Genomic DNA, 18,420 nt, shown 5'->3' with positions numbered 1-18,420 from the left:
GCTTTGGCTGCTTGCTCTCAGGACGTGGGGTTTTCTGTGGAAAGCAGAAATGTGTGGCTTCCCGCTTCGACAGGCAGACACCACACGGTGCTTAATGCATAACGCTTCTTCCCCCGGCATCTCTTCGAAGTGTCCTGCCAGGGGCAAGCTTTTAGTTGTGCCTTCTAGGTCTCGCCTCATTTGCCCTTCTGGCTCTGGCAACAGCCAAGTCACCTGCTGGTGACTCTTCGTGCCCCATGGTCCATCCAGCTCTGCTCCTGAGCCACACAATGCATGGGGCACCTCAGCCCCGGTACCCTGAGCACAAACCGGGTGGTGGGTGCAGGCAGGCAGCCCTGCAGGGAGCCCCTCCACCAAGCATCTGGGTCGTGGGCAAGCAGGTGCTGGTGCTTTCCATCCTAATCATGTGTCACTGAAGAAAGAAATAAGAAAATTATGTGTATTTTACTGGGAAAGCCCAATTTCCTGGGTAGGCTTGTAATCACGTAATGAATCATACCTGTTGTGGGGCATTGAGCACCTGATGGTAGTTAGAAGCCAGCCAGGAAAGTCACCTGCCAGCTGGGGCTGGTAGTTACAGAAATAAGAGATTTGTTGCTGGTAGCTCTTTTTGACTGATCAAGTGAAGTAAGGTATGCAAGGGTAAAAAGAAAGACCGTGTGCCAAACCCCGAAGAAGAGAGGTGGGGAAACAGAGGCAGAACATCTTGTAGGCACCAGCAGCTCCTATTTTGCTTGGATCAGTGTGCCTCAGCAAAGCATTTTATCTGTTGCGGTAACCTCTTGCCTGTTGAGAATAGCCACTTGGTGTGCTTAAACCCAGGGGAGTTTGGGGGGAATATGGGATCTGGGGCCTGTGGAAGGTGAGGCTGTTTCTGAGGTGGGGAGGCCAGACAGACACAAAGCAAGAGGCGGCATTTGAGTCTGGCCAGGTGGACTCTCGGAGCACCTGTGCATCCAAGAGTACCAGCCTGGCTCGCAAAGGCTCAATTGTGGCATTAGGTGCTGTCACATGTACACCTGTGACTGCTATTAAGCAGCTCTGACAACAGCTTCAAAGCTATGGGGAAATGCTTCTTTGTCACCTTAGAAATTTTACGTGATATTGGCAGAATAGAGTGGCTGTTCACATTCAATGTTTGTATTCTTTTAAATGGTGTGTTGCTCTTTATGTGGCTTTTATTGTGAGCATCATCGTGGCTCCAAGCAACTTGACAAGAGGTGAGGAGGGAGCAGAAAGCATGATGAGTTTAGCTAGTGCTCAGCACAGATGAAGGACTGTTCCCAGTTAGCCAGCAGGACTTTGGACACCACAAGGTGCTGACCAGTGAGTCAGTATCCTCTGACTAATCTGCATGTGGGTGCATGGAGTAGGAGGGCACTGTGCCTCCTCAAGCATGTTCTATATTACTGTTTTATAGGGAAATGGAGATGTCTGTCATTAGATTGCTGCCTTCAGGAATTTGTGTTCAGTGGCAGGTTGTTTCTCCCGTATGGAGAGTAAAATTCCAAACTTCACACCTTCCCTGATCCTTTGCTCAGGTGTTGTTTGTTGTCCTTTAAATAACGATTTAGGAAGCAAGATAGGCAAAACAGCTGAAAATCTCCAAGTAACGTTCCCTATGCCCTCCCCTCCCTGCTAGGCACAAGCACTCCTACTCCTTTGGATCCAAAGTCTGCTTCCATTTTTGATTCCTCTGTCATTTGGGGTCTATCTCTGCCAGGCTGTTACCCTTTTCTGGGTAGCCTCCTCCTTCCCCTAAGCACAATTCCCTGTAAACTGAACAAGAGGCTGGTGCTCAGTGTAGCACTCTGTCCTATAGCTACGATCTAGTTTCTAATGTTTATGTGACAACAGATAAAAGAAGAAATGCTAAGATTTTTTTCCCCCTGAAATTTGAGGGACCAGAGGAACTATTAAAAATAATTAAAACTCCCATATTTTTAAGGATCATTATCTAAAATGCCTGAACTGTAGCAAGCCTTCTCCCTTGGTGCCTTTACATCTAATTAGAAGGGAGGTAAAAAGTAAGAAGCATTAGCATTATTATAGCAGTGCCTGGTAACAACACTTTCATTAAGGACTTCGCAAATGTTTTTCTGTATACTCTCATTTTCAGACTATAAAACTCAGCCATGTAGTTCGCCTCCTTGCTGATCCCATGCACTTAAGGTCTCAGATCCAGCACTCCAGTCAATCAAATCTCTGGTTAAATCAGAATCCTAAAAAAAATCTCCTAAATTTGAATTTTTTTATTTTTTATTTTTTTTAAGTCCCTGTGCTTTAAAGTACACAGAGTGGTTGAGTGAAATTATTTGTAATGTGCACACTCCACAGGTTTGCAAATTAAATGCAAATAAAATAGCCTGTATGTTTGATTTGGTACCTTAAATTTTTCTTTTTGCCTTAAGGCAAATCTGATCCTGGAGGTTGATGAGGACACACAGCTTCTTTCTTTGAAGATGGTCAGAAAGCCTCTTTAATAGGGGAAGAGGCTGAATATGGGACAGAACAGTAAGGGCAAGCACCAAAAAGCCATTGAGCAGCCATGAAACAAAAATTTCTCTAACAAGAAGAATGGGATAATGTTTGCAGCCAGGTGAAAATCCATTCCCAAGGCCGGGCTCACATGCATGTTCATAGCTAGAGATAAACCTTTACTGGGAGCAAGTATTTCTACTTGCATCCCTCAGAAGCTCACATAGTGAGGTATCTGCAGTATCCCAGATCAACAAGGGTCATGTTCAACATGTTTCGTTGCACTGCAAATGAACTAAGAATTAAATCAGTTTGTCTAAAGGCGGAGCTCTTTTGCTTCTGGGAGGCAAAAGATTCATCCGTCAGCAGACAGGAGCCAGGAGTTTCGCCTCATCTGTGTTACGAGCTCTCCATGCGAGACAGGCCATTTGCTGGGCAGGCACTTTTTCCCCTTTGCAAACCAGCTAGTAAAGAGCCCATCCCCTCTGCGTCGCCTCCGATGGTTTATACAAGCTAACCCATGGCTATTGTCCATGCCTACATGAGCAGTGCAGCAGGGACATGACAGTCAACTTTGTCCCTTTCACCTTAGCTCTTTGTTGCTTCCTACGACACTTGAATTAGGTTAAAAGCAGCAAAGTCGGCAAGCTGTGAGCCACAGGGTAGATTTCTCTTAATTTTACAGCTTGCAGATTATGTACCTTTGTGTTGGCCAAAATAAACGGGCTGTGTTTGTACGAGGGATTATGCTTTCTGGTTGCCTGTGGCTGCGGGGGCCCGGCTGGGTGACCCAGGAATCCCCTCCCAGCTCTGTGTTCTGTCATGGGAATGGAGATGGGACTTCAAGCTGTACAAACTGCAGCCTGCCTCCCTGTTTAGGGAGGCCATCTCCTGCCAAGTTACTAACTAATTTTGTGAGAAGAGAGCTCAAAATTTAGGTGGTCGCCTCTGCTTTTGTCTAAGCTGGAACAAAATGCAGATTGCTTCTTTCTGTTACATATTTTTCTCTTCATGTTACAGTCTTTGAAGATGAGTAGCTGTTTGAAAAGTTAAGAAAGACCCAAAATCTGATTTCTGTTTACACTCAGGTCACAACACCCTGTACTGACAGCTCAAATGGGCTTTGTAGTGGCTGTAAATGTGCATATAAAATTTAGAGATAGTAAATCAGTATTTACTTACATGATTATACACTGTTGTAATGCAGCAATAGTGTAATTTATGCACATATATATGCATGAAGGGGAGTTCACCCAGAGCCCCTGATAACTCAAAAGCTCTGTCCCCCACTCAGACTCAAGATTTTTTCTTCTCTTTTCTCATCAGCTCCTCTGCCTTTGATTGCATCTATGCCTGAAAGCATGAGTTGTTCAAGGGTTAGGATAATACATCTAAAAATATGATAGAGTTATAAGAACACCACATTTCCCACTGAAAGGACATTCTTACTGTGTTACAAGAATTATTTCACTTTGTCTTTACTTCCATAAGCAGCATCCACACAAAGTCCACAAAAACATAGAAAGCAGATAGTTAGTGGGATGGATCAGGCTACACACCTACACAGAACTTTAAAATATGTATGGAGATGTCTTAAAATCAACATAAGTAAAATCAACTAAGTAAAATGCCTTAGTAAGGGCTAGCGGCAGTAGTGTGAAGTAGTAAATATAATAAAATACTAAAGCACTATCCAATAATTGAGAGATCCTATGGAAACCCTAGCTTCATTTATAATTATTATTATTATTATTTAATTTCAGTTTTTCTAAAAGTTTGTTTTGGTTTTAATTTTAAAAAATATATAAATTAAGTGAGGGTTAAATTATATTAGCTGATCACTACGGTATACCTTCAACTATAGTCCTTACAAATACTTTGTAACTTCAACTATAGCCCTTCCAAACCACCAAAAGGAAAAAATAGATTTCTGGTTTTGTGGACTGTCTTCCTGCTATCTGTTATAAGCTGTAAATTCATTTAAGTTTTCAAATTACTTGAAAACTCCTGCCCAACAGAACAAATAAATTGTTTGGCTTTTTCAAAAACACATTTATCATCACTTCTACCTTCCTTAGAATCCAGATAGCAGTAAAAGTAGAAAAATGACTCAGTCTTCAGCACATTCATTTAACAATTATAATCATTCACTGGGCTAAAAGCATTTAAAGGAAATTAAATGTGCAAGTAATAAGCCTCATGACTATGCAACAAAGTAAGAAATTTTCACATCACAGTTCTACAGCATGTGTGTTAGCTCACTGCTCTCTATTATCTATTTAGAAATCACTGTCACAACTCTCCTATTAACATGCGGTAGAAAATAAGAGTGTAATAATTTCAATCAACTTAATAATTTTTAAGACATTGCTTTTATGCTCTTTATTATCATATGCAAAATGTCAAAGTCAGTTCCACTTAATTTATTTCATATGCTATTCCATCAGCATCACAAATAGTTCATTGCTACAGATCTTGCCAAATAACGAGTTCAAGACATCCTTTCCTCAGCAGTGCTTCATCTGCATGTTACGCACTTCATATTGTGTAATTGTCTGATGAAGAAGGGAAGCAGGTAGCCCGGGGCTATTAAAAACAAGAAGCGTCAATGAAAAAAAATGTTTGACACAGGTGTTACCCCCTAAGGAAAATGGAATATTTGGAGGACAAACAGAAGAGGAAGCGAGATGAAACTAATCAAGTGATGATTTAAAAAAACAAACAACAAAACTAGTTTAACTTCCTTCCCTTGTCAGGATGCTAAGCATCACCACAAGCACTCTCTCCTAGTGTGGGAAACTTGCTGACAACCACAAGGTTCCCATGAAAGGTGCCGGATAAAGCTAGTGAAACTCGTGCCCGTGGAATCCTGCACTTACAGGATTTGCTGGAAAAGAGATTAACCCAGGTCCAACAAACTGCCTCTTAGCTAACCGAAATACTTTTTGAAAGGCTAAAGAAATCTAAAAATTCACTACAAAGGTACTAAGCATGTGTCTAAAATTAAATTGGAGTCGATTGGATTTCTTGTGCACTTAAGCATGTACTTCGGTGACTGGCAACAGTGCAATCCCATAAAATGCATCTGCTCAGGAATGCCCCCCTGTTTCTTCTCAACCTACCAGTCAAGCAAACCTGACTGCCCCCCTGCAGCCCACACACCCCACACGCAGTGAGGCGTGTGTTCATCTTCTGGGGGCAGGCTGCCTGGGAGGCTGAGAAGGCATCTGGCCAACGTGCTACACTTCAACATGCTGCTTTACGTATTTTTTTCATCCTTGACACCAATTTTCAAGGGAAGTTCCCATTTAAAATGTTGTTTAGCTGTGTCTGTAGGGCTGAGTGGTGTTCCTAATTACAACAGTAACTTCAGCTATATATATATATATATATATATATATAAAAGGTTTGAAACATTTTGTAGCCCATTAAACTGCTATAATTTTTCTAAGTGAAGATCAAGCCAGTACACAGAAGCTCAGAGTACATCGTTATATCTTGGTTAGCTGTGAGAAGGATCATTTGCTGGTGGGGGGGAAGCTTCATGAGAATATATTTTCTTTAAGTTATGATGAAAAATGAATCCACTAATTTAGGCTCTGCTTTGAGAGTCATTTGCATTCATTGGGGTTTGCGTGTTGTTCTCTGCTCACCCTGTGAGGCAAAGAGCAGAAGAGGAGCGGAGCAGCATTGTATTGCCCTGTGTGGAGCCCTCTTATACTTGGGGATGTGCCAGGTCTGTGGAGCCTCTGTGTCACTGGAAAAAAAAACAAAAACAAAAACAAAAACAAAAACACAGCTATTAAGTAAGGGAGTCTGAGAGTCAGCCTGTGTGCCACTGAAATAAGATTTAAAAAAAAAAAATCAGTTATAAATCATATTGGCATTTCATATCTGAGTAATTTCTTTATAAAATCAAGGTGCTGCAGTTTGTAATGGATTTTTTAAGAACCTGTGAGATTTCACTGTATGTTTTTCCCACCGTGTTTCTCTGCAGAGAGCAGAAATACCTACCTAACTTCAGCTAGCCAGCTTCAGGGAGCTTTCTGCAGCAGTACAATGCACCAGAACTATGCAGGAAACTGCTTTTGGCTGGAACAAGCTAAGGTGTACAGCTGAAACTAGTAAACCTTTGGCAGTGTGAACCTAACAGCAGTACTGTGAGTGGGTGTTACTGCAGTGTAATAGGGAATGTGGATGTTTTCAATTCAAAAACTCTCTCATAAATTTTGTCTCATTATTCAAGTGGGAGTGAGGGGCACAACACTGACCCCTGGGAAGCCCGTGGCAGTATTGGCAATGCTTTCAGTGAAGGTAGGATTCTGCCTTGCAGGATAACTCATGTACCTAGAGATAAACCTGCGAATAAATATTTGCAGCCCCAGAGGCTTGTGGCTTTATTTTCAGAGCAGCTGAACATTTCCCTGACATCAGGGGGAGGCTAGTGCCCACCAGCTCGTGCCTCTACCTGAAATACGGAGTAATTCGCATGCTTCCAAGGAATTCTGAGGCATGTGAAGAGGGGCTGCCATCCAGGCATCAGCTCGGCTCAGGATTTTGTGCTCTTGACGTGCTGGTAGCAAGGGCTATGGAGCCATAACCTAGACCTGCAAGACAGAGCAGTGTTTGAAAGGTGTTTTTTTTTTTTTTTTTAATATATATTTATTTATTTATTATTTTCAGTCTGTAGTACTGATCCTTGTATAGCACGCTGTTGACTGCTGAGTCAGTCTAGGTCACTTAGTGAAATGAGTGCATATTTATCATTGAAATGTGAAGATAACCACATCTGTCCATGCTGAATTTCAGCCTTACTGCAAGAGAAGATTTCAAGGCTGTGTTTTGGTTTGTCTTGTATAGGTTTCTTTCAAAGCTGTGGGATGGTCACTAAATCTCTCTCCCGGACTCACCCCTGCCCTTTGTTTTCTCACCAGCAGTGGCAGTGCTGCAGGAGCGTGGTACTGGTCTGCTCTTGGGAGGAGCTGCAAACACCGCGGCCGGTAACTCAACCAGGGACTGAAGATCCTCATTATTTCACAGCTTTGAGTCTTTGATTGTGCTGGTGTACAGCTGGTTGGAAAACGTGTAAATTGTGAACAATTTAGAGAAACAGTTGTCCTATATTGTGGCAGGCTTCAGAGCTGTTTTTGTTTTGTTTTGTTTTGTTGTTTCTTGTTGTTGTTGTTTGTAACTAGAAATTGTTCTTCATATTCCATCAGCTTTAGGAGGTATAACAGTGTGTACTTTTGACATTAATCTTTTTTTTTTTAATAACTGTACATTTCTGCCTATTCAAAGTGCTGCAGAAACACCAATTCTTTTCTTTTCTTTTCTTTTCTTTTCTTTTCTTTTCTTTTCTTTTCTTTTCTTTTCTTTTCTTTTCTTTTCTTTTCTTTTCTTTTCTTTTCTTTTCTTTTCTTTTCTTTTCTTTTCTTTTCTTTTCTTTTCTTTTCTTTTCTTTTCTTTCCTTTCCTTTCCTTTCCTTTCCTTTCCTTTCCTTTCCTTTCCTTTCCTTTCCTTTCCTTTCCTTTCCTTTCCTTTCCTTTATCAGCTTCTTTGGAGTGAACACTGCTCATTATATTTTTTAAACATAATAATACACATGTACCTTAACTCTATGAATAAACCAGAGAGTGAACACTTATGCATAAACACCTTAAGTAAATTTCTTTCATGTCACTTTCCCATTAGCATACAAATACTGTGCTGGAAAGCTGTCAGGATTTTATCTCGACAAAGTACTGACTGCTCCTTTCTGAGAAAGAACTGTGCCATTAAGATCACAGCTCTTGTGAGCAGGAAAAACATCAAATGCAAAACAAACAATAATTACTTTTCAATATGAATTTATAATAAAAATGAAATTAGTAGAGTACGTTATCTTAATGAAGTCTGTGGGATTACTCAAATGCTTATAGTTAAACATGGGTAATTGTCAAATTTCTCTTATTTCAGATATAGTGAATTTCTATGTTTGTACAGTTATTGATAAATTTATGAGCAACTTATTTGCTAGCTTAAGAAACTCATGATTGCAATAAAAATGTAAGATCTTCTTAGAATACAAGTTAGTAATCAGCCTGAATTTTATTTAAAGGTGGGAAAATCAAGGATTGTGATCAAAATTGTTTTTCATGCTTTTAATACTACAAGGAGTCCTTGGAGGTCTTCAAGAAACAGAGGTCCTATCCAATAAATATTTATACTTGTGTTTATTTGCATTCATGTCATCAGTATTTTTATTTATTTATTTCCTGGGACAATAAGCAGCATAAAATTAAGTGCATAGATGTACATTTTTAGAAATAACCTATCCACTTTATTAAAGCTACTAGAGGGCGGCTTGATTCTATTTCCAACCCCCCCAGCCATTTCTTACTTATCACACATAAAATCTTGCTTATGAAATTACTCAGAACTTGGAGAAGAAAAAGCAATTAAGCTAGAGGAACAGAGCCCTGAGCTCAGGTCACAGACAGATTTCAGGAATGTCGAGTTGTCTACCGCTCATCCTTTCTTTTTAATGAGATAGGTCAGCGAGCAGGGCCAAGTTTTTCTTTCTTCTCTCGCAATCCATAGCAATGATACAGAGAAAGGTACCATATGACAGAGATGGTCCACAGTGGTCTGAAATCAGACTTTAAAGTGGAGCTTAACTGAGTCCCAGAAGAGAGCTGTGACATCAGTTAGATTCAAAGGGAAACATGAGTGAAGATATTCTCTACAGGTCCACCTGAAAAGCCTGAGATCACAGGCATTTAGGTGGCAATAAGAAATGAATAAATGTGTCATTAGTATTTCCCTAGGAGTAATAAAAATCCATTAGTTTCTCTGGAAGAGTTATGGTTATTGTTATAGGATGAAAGGCATGAAAGCTTCTAATCTGTCCATATCATTAATCATGCCCATATCATAGCTGGAATAATTTCCATACTCATGGGAAAAAGAAAACTAGGAAGCCCAGCTGTTTTAAGACCTCTTTGTCTTGAACATTTTTGAGCTATGCACCATGGTCCCTTGGGTACAGACAGCCCAAGATGTGAGATGCCACGAGCTCTTCTACAACACAGTGACTGGGGACATTAAGGGTCCTGCAGCTGAGGTGGTGGAACAAGCCAGCGAATCAAATCCTGTCAGAAGAAAAGATGCTCAAATAAGAACTCAGAAATCTGAAGAAGGACCACAGATGTTTGAGGAAAAAAAAAAAAAAAAAAAAAAAAAAGGTATTAAGAAATTATTGGGAGGTCACTTTAATGGAGATAAAGTCCATAGCAAATAAGCGCTCTAACAAAGAAATACAATGTAGGAGACCAATTCCAGCTGTGGGAAAGAAGAGCTCTTGGATAAGGAGCCCTTTTTGAGGGAGACAAACACAGAGGAATCTGGAAAGAAGAAAATTTTACTGAAATATGGAATTAACATACAAGAGATTTGTACTGTAGATTTCCACAAGTGAGAGAAAACCCGGAAGGACATGGTGGCAGGAAAACTGCATACGAGAGAGGGACCTGGGCAGGGAAGTTGGAGGAGCACGGAGGACATGGAGACTGTAGAGGTTAACAAAATCTACAAAATCAGAGGAAAATAAAAGAAACAATAACTGTGGTGTGCCACAGGTAAGAACAGAGGAGCATAAGGAGAATTCAGAAGTAATGGTTGCATTACCTTGCCATCAAAGAGGAGGATGGCAAGGGAGAAATTCTAGAGAAAAAGGTGACTGCCCCAAGGGGCTTCCCTCAGTCAGTGGAGGAGCAATGGAATTGCAGAGCACTAGCAGCATAGGTCTGATGCTGTTACAAAGGACTAAAAGATAGGAAAGCAGCACAAACAGGGCATGTTTTTCACCTCTTATTCTCAGGTTCCTTGGTTTTGTCTGAGCGTGTGCGGTGTTAGAGTTCCTGTTCATAACAATCTCTTTCAGTCTCAGAGCTCTCCTTTACCATTAGGAACAAGAAAACATTTTCCACAGGCTACCAAAACTAGATAATAAAGGTCTGTTTTGGAAACAAATTGAGTTTGGTTGGTTGGTTGGTTGGTTTGGTTTGGTTTGTTTTCCATGAGAAAATAAACATAGCAGTTCACCCCTCCTTTCAACATCTAGTGCCTATTTTCCTGGAATGGTATGACTGCCAAAGGAGGCACTCTGAAATTAGGCAATGCCAGGAATATGTCTGCTTTTTAAATCCAATTCCTAAATGTGTCATTGTGTAGAAATGATAAAGTCCAATGCTGATGTTACTACCATGCTGCATTTCCACAGGACTTCTGCAATGCATGGGCTGGGCAGCGCTCACTGAGGGGCTATTAATTATTTTCATATTTACTCTCCACCACGTGACCCTCTTCATTATTTAGAGCATACAGTTCCAGCTCAGCTCTGAATCCCAAAGGCAGTCATTCTTCCACATGCTGTTTGCTCCACAACATCCCACATTTACTTCACCGAAGTTATCTTTGTTTTTATCAGCATACCTGTGAAAGGCGGAGGTGGGGTAATTCCCCTTTTCTACAGGTAAAAATCGTCAAAGCTTGGAGTGTGTAGTTGGAAACACTTAATGTCTCATTCTCCAGAACACAAAGGACCATATTCTGCCCAAAGCATCTCCCCTGCTTATCTTAGTTGCAGCCACTGATGCTCATCTTGCAGCCAGACCCTAAGCCAGCTACAAAATGGGGATCATGTCCATGTAAAGTTCTCCAAAGGTCTGTAGTAGAAATGGGAATAAATGTAGCCTAAATTCAGTTGCAATATCCATAAAGCCATCTTTTCCCGCAATTATCTTGTTTATTCACTGTAAGTCTTCTAAATTCAGCAAAAATTAGGCACGAATCCTGCACTCAGCAACTGTTTTAATGCACAATCGGTTTTGTTGTAAGGCCACATCCATACCAGGTGCAGAACAAAACAGAAGGAAGGGATGGGTTTCATGCACAAAATAACACTATAAATGTTTGTGTTTTATTATTATGATTATTAATTATTTATGTTATTTTTTGATAAATCTTAAGGATTCTACAATTTTCTAGTCTTTAAGTCCCTAATTTTACATCCTTGCTGATATTTAAATTTCAAATTTACAAGGTTCCCCCAGCAGTCTAGTGCTCAAACTACTTTTCTATCCCATATATTATCTTCCTCCCTTTTATCTCCTGTGCACCTGGGTTAAGCATCTTCTTGCCCATATGCCCATTGGCAGAAACACAGAAAACAGAGGCGTAAGGTTCCTGTCCTGAAAATGAAGGTGGTCCTCGCCACAGAGTGCAGCAGCCTTTCAAAGCTTTACAGTCTGCATGGTTCCTGCACATGACCTCTGGAGACGGTTTAGCTGGAAAACTAACAAGCACAGGTGTGAGCTGCAGCCTGCAAGGCTTATGAGTAGGCAAAAGTTTTTCATCAGGTCAATGAAAGCAATGCTGCTGACACAAGTGGCAAGTCCACTTCCATTTGCCAGTCCCTATTGCTAAGCATTTATGGGCAGATGTTTCCTTTAATCTCATCCTTGGAAATAACAATTTTTCTTTGAAATTTTTATATATGCACCCACAAGGAAATGCAGTACGAGTGCCTGCTCTTTTGCAGCTGAGACTTGAAGTCTTGAGTTAAGACTTCAAATTTGAGTTGAGACTGCCAAACTATCAGGAACAGGCATTGCTGTTCACCACGTGAACCACAACCTCTTTCTCCTCAGCTAGCCCCTCCTGTTACCAAGGTTGTCCAGAACTTCCCATTTTATTATTATTATTTTTTGAATTTGTTTTAACTTCAGCAGCTTTTTTTTTCAGTTCAAAACAAAATGTTCCAGTCTAGGTGTTTGCCTCAAACTGAGCTGAGACCCCTGGGGTTGGCTGTTCTCAGGAAGGAGACAGAAACAGCAGAGTTCACAGGGGCCTTTCTGCACTTTCACTGAAATTCCAGAAACCTGCGGCCCGGGAACAGGAATTTCAGCTTGGTTTTCAAGGAGTGGCTTTTGTGCAATATGCTTACACGCAGGCACATATTCCACAGAGAGTTTATTCAGCTGAGCTTGTAAATTCTCCAAAGATGCTTCTGCCAGTGAGCATACCTCCGCCGCCTTACAGATCTTATACATGTTAACATGGGTTTTAATTAACCATACCCTGTTTGTCCTGGAGCTATGGAGGGAGAATTTGATTAAGCTTGTAATGGCTGCTCCCAGGCAGGAGAATGATTTCTGCTTGCTTTCAGAGCTCCTTTTCCTCTTTCCTTTAAACATTACGGAAGAATGAAATGTCTGATGAAAATGCAGAAAACGGAAGAAAAAAATAATGAAGGGAATGCAAAAGAGTCAACAAAATCAAGAATTCTGGCGAGGTTAGGACTGAGTGATGTTAAAACTGGCTGGGAATTGGAAAGGGTGCCCTGGCACCGGCTGCACAAGAACAGCAGGGATGTGAATCGGTTTGCTAGGCAGGACTGAACACAGAGGTAAAAAAGGAAGGAGAAAAAGGCTTTACCCAAGGAACCTGAACCTAGGATCCTGTGAAGAAAAGACAAGGAGACGAGGAGCTGGAGTGTGAAGGGTGTGAAGGGAGGATCAGGCTGAGAAAAGACAGAACTGTGTCTTTAGGAAACATTTGCAAAAGTTAGTTTGAAATCACTGGGGAGTGCAGCAGCTCATGTGATGCAACACTGGACACCAAGTGAAGCATCCTTTCACCATGCTCCTTGGCTTTGACTTCTGAAAAGCAGACAGGTAGCCACAAGGTGTACATGGAAAAACCGCTTGCAGCATGGCATAGACTTGCAGCAACACATTTCCTAAGATCCTCCAGGTTCTTCCAATAAACGGGGTGTAATTCTGACTCATATTCCTCTTTATCAGATCCTACTGATTTATCCCTTGTTGGTTCTAAAATCCTTTGGTCTACCTTTCTGAGGGACATTTTGAGACTGAAACAGGTTTCTCTAGTCCATTGCAGTGTAATCTTTGCAACATATTTACTGTATGGCTTTCCTAAAGTTAGCCAGCAGCTGATCCTATTCTACATACCCGTTTACTTTCTGGGGCCTCACAATACACTAATAAAAAGGATGGTAGTGAATGAAATTGGGAGCCTGGTCTCAGTCTCCACCATGGCCATATGGGTGCTGGCTCACTGGCTCTGGAGAGAGGCAGATTGGGTCTGGAAGCCAGGACACACGGGGAGCAGGAAGGGTTGTGGCAGCTAAGGAAAACTGGTGGTGGTTGGGCAAATGGTTGGAATCATATTGTTTAATTTTTAGGTAGTGCTGTGTGGAGCCAGAAGTTGGATTCAATGATCCTTGTGGGTCCCTTTCAACTCTGTATTTTCTGATTCTGTGTGTGTGAAGGACATACTGCTTCACACAGGAGCCTTTTATGTGGGCAACATGCAGACCTGGGCAGAAAGACTGAGCCTGGGGTACACGAGTGGAAATAGGAAGGCAAGAAAAATGCAAGTGAGATAAACCACTGGGACTTGGAGAAAAATAGGGCAGCCCTGGTTGGAGGGGATGAGCAGAATCAGTTGAACATAAAAAAGATCAAAATGTGGTGTTTTTTTTTTTTCAGCCACTAAAGAGCAATCCCCTTCAGATGCTGGAGCAAAACACACAAATCCCAGAGTTGGGAATACTGGAAGCCTAGGACAGTGAGATCTATTTGATCTGTATGTGGCTAGACTGTGATACTATATGATCGTCTACTTAGACATGATCTCAGAATGGCTCTGCAAAACGGAGTTTCATTAATGTAGGCTGCTCTTAATCCTGGCATTTCCTAGCTTTGATGTTCTTGACCTTGGACCATTAATAACTCTCTTTAGGGCATTCTGGAGATTACATATGTATACTGTACATGTACAAATAGCATCAGCTTCAAGTAGTTGTTTTGTATTTGTTTTAAAATGAAGTTCAAATATCCTTTGCTTTTAAATATGGATTTGACTGTATGAATCCTCCTTTCATTTTTTCCCTATTTTATAGAATTTCCAAATTGTAAAAATGCACTATACAGCAGTTTGCCAGCTGTAATTATGATTTATAGAATAGTCCCAGGTGCCTGCACATTAATTACGACGTGTTATTAATACATGCATTAATTGGTCATTCATTTTATAATTACTTTGCAAGGATCTAGCCCATCAGTGCTAGCTTTGAACAGAACCACACAAAGAACAGAAATATATCTGAAGGACTTTCACTGGACGTTGTTGATCCTGGGAAAGCAAGCGAGCCTCGCCTTGTCAGGTACTCTGACTGCTCCCGTTCAAGTCAATGGCACGAAGTCAAGCAGGCGTGCAAACTTCTGTAAGAACAAAAATATTTGGTAACATCTGCTGCTGGCATTGCACCAGAAGAAGGTTGACTTTCAAAATGCTAGAGTTAGCATCCTCCTCAATAGTGAAGTTATGTACATGTTGAGATCTTTTTACAAGCTGTCTTAGTCACTGGCATTCTTCACAGTCACGCAAACTAGACTTACAATGACCTTTTTCTAGGAGTTAGGACTTGAAGAAAAATAAAGGTTTTTTTGTTTGTTTGTTTGTTTTTGTTTTTGTTTTTTGCACTGGCGATTAAACCAGAAGTGGCAAGACTGTGGAGGCTACAACCCATTCTGGGTGTTACTGAATCAGATTCTGGGTTATTCTGTAAAGTCTCCTTCAACATCTGAACCATTTATCATTTGCATTTTTTTTTTCTTTTAAATGCAATCTTTCTTTTATATGATCCCTTCTTCTCCATTTCTGTCATCTATCCGGTGTACTATGTGAGCACCTTTCTGTAAAGCCTCTCTTTACAATCCTTCCTTACTGATGTATATCTCTATTTTCATCACTTTCCCTCTGAATTTGCTTTATTATTTATTGCTTTTGTGCTAAGGGACACAAAAAGAGAAACACAGAAAACAATTCCAGCTTAATCCTCTGGGTTTTTCTGAAAGGTGTGTTTGCTCCTTTTATACCTTGTGTGGCACTGATGTCATCGTTAGAGATTAACAAAAGTTTGCTTTGCTTCAGTGTCTATATTCATTGGATTTAAGGGCTTTGCTAGCTATTAAGTGTTTCAGTGATTGGTTTTCATTTACAGAGGACACACATCTTTATTTACATAAAACGAGCAGACCTGTAAGTCTCCTCAAAGAGCCCTGCAGTGGCCTGAAAGACACCTCCCAGTTTAAACAGGCACAGATCGGTATTTTGTATTTTCCTGTGGCCACCCAAAATTTGCCATCAAAAGGTGCAGCTGGGCTTCGTGTGGTGAGCAGGTGGAGCCCGGGCTCTGCACTAAGGTGACAATCCTCTGCTGGAGAGACAAGTCAGCCTGTCCTGGGGCTGCTGTTCAGGGAAACTGCTGTGACACATGCTCAGGGACAGGGTGCCTGTGGGCACCTCTCCCTCATGAACAACGGTAGGCATGACAGCGTCACACCTCTTTCCCCTTTTCCATGAAATCGGTGTCAGGCTGCACTCGCCCAGAAACTGCTCCTCAGGGCACCAAGGAACTGAACATGAGCTGGCAGTGTGCCCAGGTGGCCAAGAAGGGCAATGGCATCCTGGCTTGGATCGGGAATAGTGTGACCAGCAGGACCAGAAGGTGATCGTCCCCCTGTGTTCGGCTCTGGTGAGGCTGCACCTCGAGTGCTGTGTTCAGCTTTGGGCCCCTCAATACAAGAAGGACATCGAGGCCCTGGAGCGTGTCCAGAGAAGGGCTACGGAGCTGGTGAGGGGCCTGGAGCACAAGTCCTGTGAGGAGCGGCTGAGGGAGCTGGGGGTGTTTGGTCTGGGGAAAGAGGAGGCTCAGGAGAGACCTCATTGCTTGCTACAGGTACCTGAAAGGAAGGTGTGGGGAGCTGGGGTTGGCCTCTTCTTGCAGATAACTAGTGACAGGACTGGAGGGAATGGCCTCAAGTTGCGCCAGGGGAGGTTCAGGCTGGCAATGAGGAGACATTTCTCCTCAGGAAGAGCAGCCAGGCACTGGGACGGGTTGCCCAGGGCAGGGAGGTGGTGGAGTCACCGTCCCTGGGGGCGTTCAAGGAGAGGCTGGACGTGGTGCTTGGGGACATGGTCAGTGGGTGACACTGGTGGTAGGGGGACGGTTGGACCAGATAGATGATGCTGGAGGTGCTTTCCGTCTTTATGATCCTACAAAACCGTCCATCCTGGCACACCCCCTTCCCCTCCCGGCCCCTCCCCGCCCCGCGCCCCCTGCCGGCCCCGGCCCCACCACACGACCCGGGGGGGGGGGGCGTGAGCGCAGCGCAGCGCAGGGCCCGGCCCGGCCCCGCCTTGCCCCGTGGCCGGCGGTGCGCGGCCGCTATATAAAGCGGGGGGCGGGCGGCGGGGCGGGCCTGAGCGTGTGCGGCACCGAGGTGAGCGGCGGCGGGGCCGGGACGGGGGCAGCGGCACCGGGGTGGTGGTGGGGGGGTACCGGGGGACCGGCACCGGCGCCTCAGCGGCACCCAGGCGTGAGGAGGGAGCCGGTGCCTCCCCACCCTCAGGGCCAGGCCTTGCAGCGGCTCCTCCCGCGGGCTGCGGGTTGTATTTTATTCATTTTGTTTAATTTAAATTTATTTTTTTTTATTTAATTTAATTTTATTTTTTTCTCCGCTCCCCGGTGCGGCGGGCGAGGGAAGTGTGGTGTCATCGCCCCGCGGCTCAAGGTGAAAGCCGGCCCCTCCCTGAGGGGGCAGCGGGGCGATGCTGGGGGGGGGGGGAGGCAGCCTCCATCCCTCAGCACCGCTTTTTCCCCATTTTTTTTAACCATTTTCCTTTTTTTTATCTGAATTCTCGCCGCTTTAGGTGGTGGCTGCGAAGGTCACGAAGCTGGTTTAAGGGGCGGGGGGGGGTAGGGGATGGGGGTAGCCGTGCGGGGAGCGGCCGGGCTTCTGGAAGCATCCCCTCGGGGGGAGGGCTGGGTGGGGAGGCTGGGGCGAGGCACCCGCTTTGCCCTGCTTTAAAATCCCTGCTGGGGGTCTGCGGCTGCCAAAATCCCCGCTATATAGGGTAGGGGAGCCTAAAGGTGGGTATAGGGGAAGGGGGGAGGGAAAGGTGGGGGTCCTGCTGCGAAAGGATGGGACTGGGGAAGGGAGCGCCCTGCCAACGGAGTTTCTTTGCAGCTCCATCCATTTCAATGGTGCAGCTTTCCCAAGCCCCTTTCCGCCGCCCATCGTCACCTTCAGGCCGGTCAGAGGACGGGGAGGAGAAGGGCATGAAGGCGGCCAAGCAGCAGGTGAACGCGTCGGGGGAGAGCCAGCCTTCCCCCAGCCCCCTGCAGACTGCGCTCAACTCGGCGGCCTCTCCTTCCCAGGCGTACGAGACTTACATTGATAATGGGCTTATCTGCCTCAAACACAAGATCAGGAACATTGAGAAAAAGAAGGTAACTCTTTCCTTTGCTATGGCATGCTTTTAAGCAGTTAAAATTTCATGTGTACAGAAGCCGGACCAAGGCATGCATAGGAATAAAGGATTTTTAAATAACCCATGAAATAACCTGAACATATATTTTTTTTTATCACTTTGAACCTCTGTGTAGTAGAAAATGGTGTTCTTTATTCTCCTTGTTCTGAAATGGGCTATTTGACATTGTGTGAGCAGAGCATTGTTTCAGTGAAGCAGCAGAGTAGCTGTTAACTATAAACCTGCTCTCTGGTAATTCAAAGGTAATTGAATATTGGTTGACATTGGGGATGCTTCTCTGGCAGGCTTCAGTTCAGAGATAACTTAGAACCAATCTGAGTTAGCTTACAGTCTTAGAAAAGTCTTAATATTTCTATTGATTACATGCATCTAATATTAGGATGTAGAGATATATGTAAAATTGCAAATGAGCAGCAGTGTTTCCTCTGGCTAATAGCAATGTCAAATTTTATTAAATATGTATTGCTATATACTTTGCATAGATCGACTTCTTTGACTTCTCTATCTTATATCTATAGACAAATCTTATTAACTATAAGA

The 18,420-nt window shown here is 43.1% G+C and overlaps 1 protein-coding gene across 5 annotated transcripts in view; it reads left to right on the top strand.

Moving 5' to 3' along the window:
- The first annotated feature begins 16,739 nt into the window (after positions 1-16,739).
- Positions 16,740-18,420, top strand: part of CAPRIN2 (caprin family member 2) — a 37,636-nt gene continuing 35,955 nt past the window's right edge. For 3 of the 5 annotated variants that reach the window (XM_084505868.1, XM_084505867.1, XM_084505865.1), the window contains exons 1-2: positions 16,740-16,829; positions 17,577-17,839. In XM_084505868.1, coding sequence (XP_084361994.1) covers positions 17,591-17,839 — 249 coding nt within the window. In that variant the 5' untranslated portion in view covers positions 16,740-16,829; positions 17,577-17,590. Of the gene's footprint in view, positions 16,830-17,576; positions 17,840-18,420 lie in introns of those variants that run through there. The other 2 variants (XM_084505869.1, XM_084505866.1) reach the window with 2 other exon arrangements.

Source organism: Aythya ferina, assembly GCF_964211825.1.
Source record: "Aythya ferina genome assembly, chromosome: 1".
Classification (NCBI taxonomy): Eukaryota; Metazoa; Chordata; class Aves; order Anseriformes; family Anatidae; genus Aythya; species Aythya ferina.
Note: the sequence above shows the minus strand (reverse complement) of the source record. Positions and strands in the feature narration are given on the sequence as shown.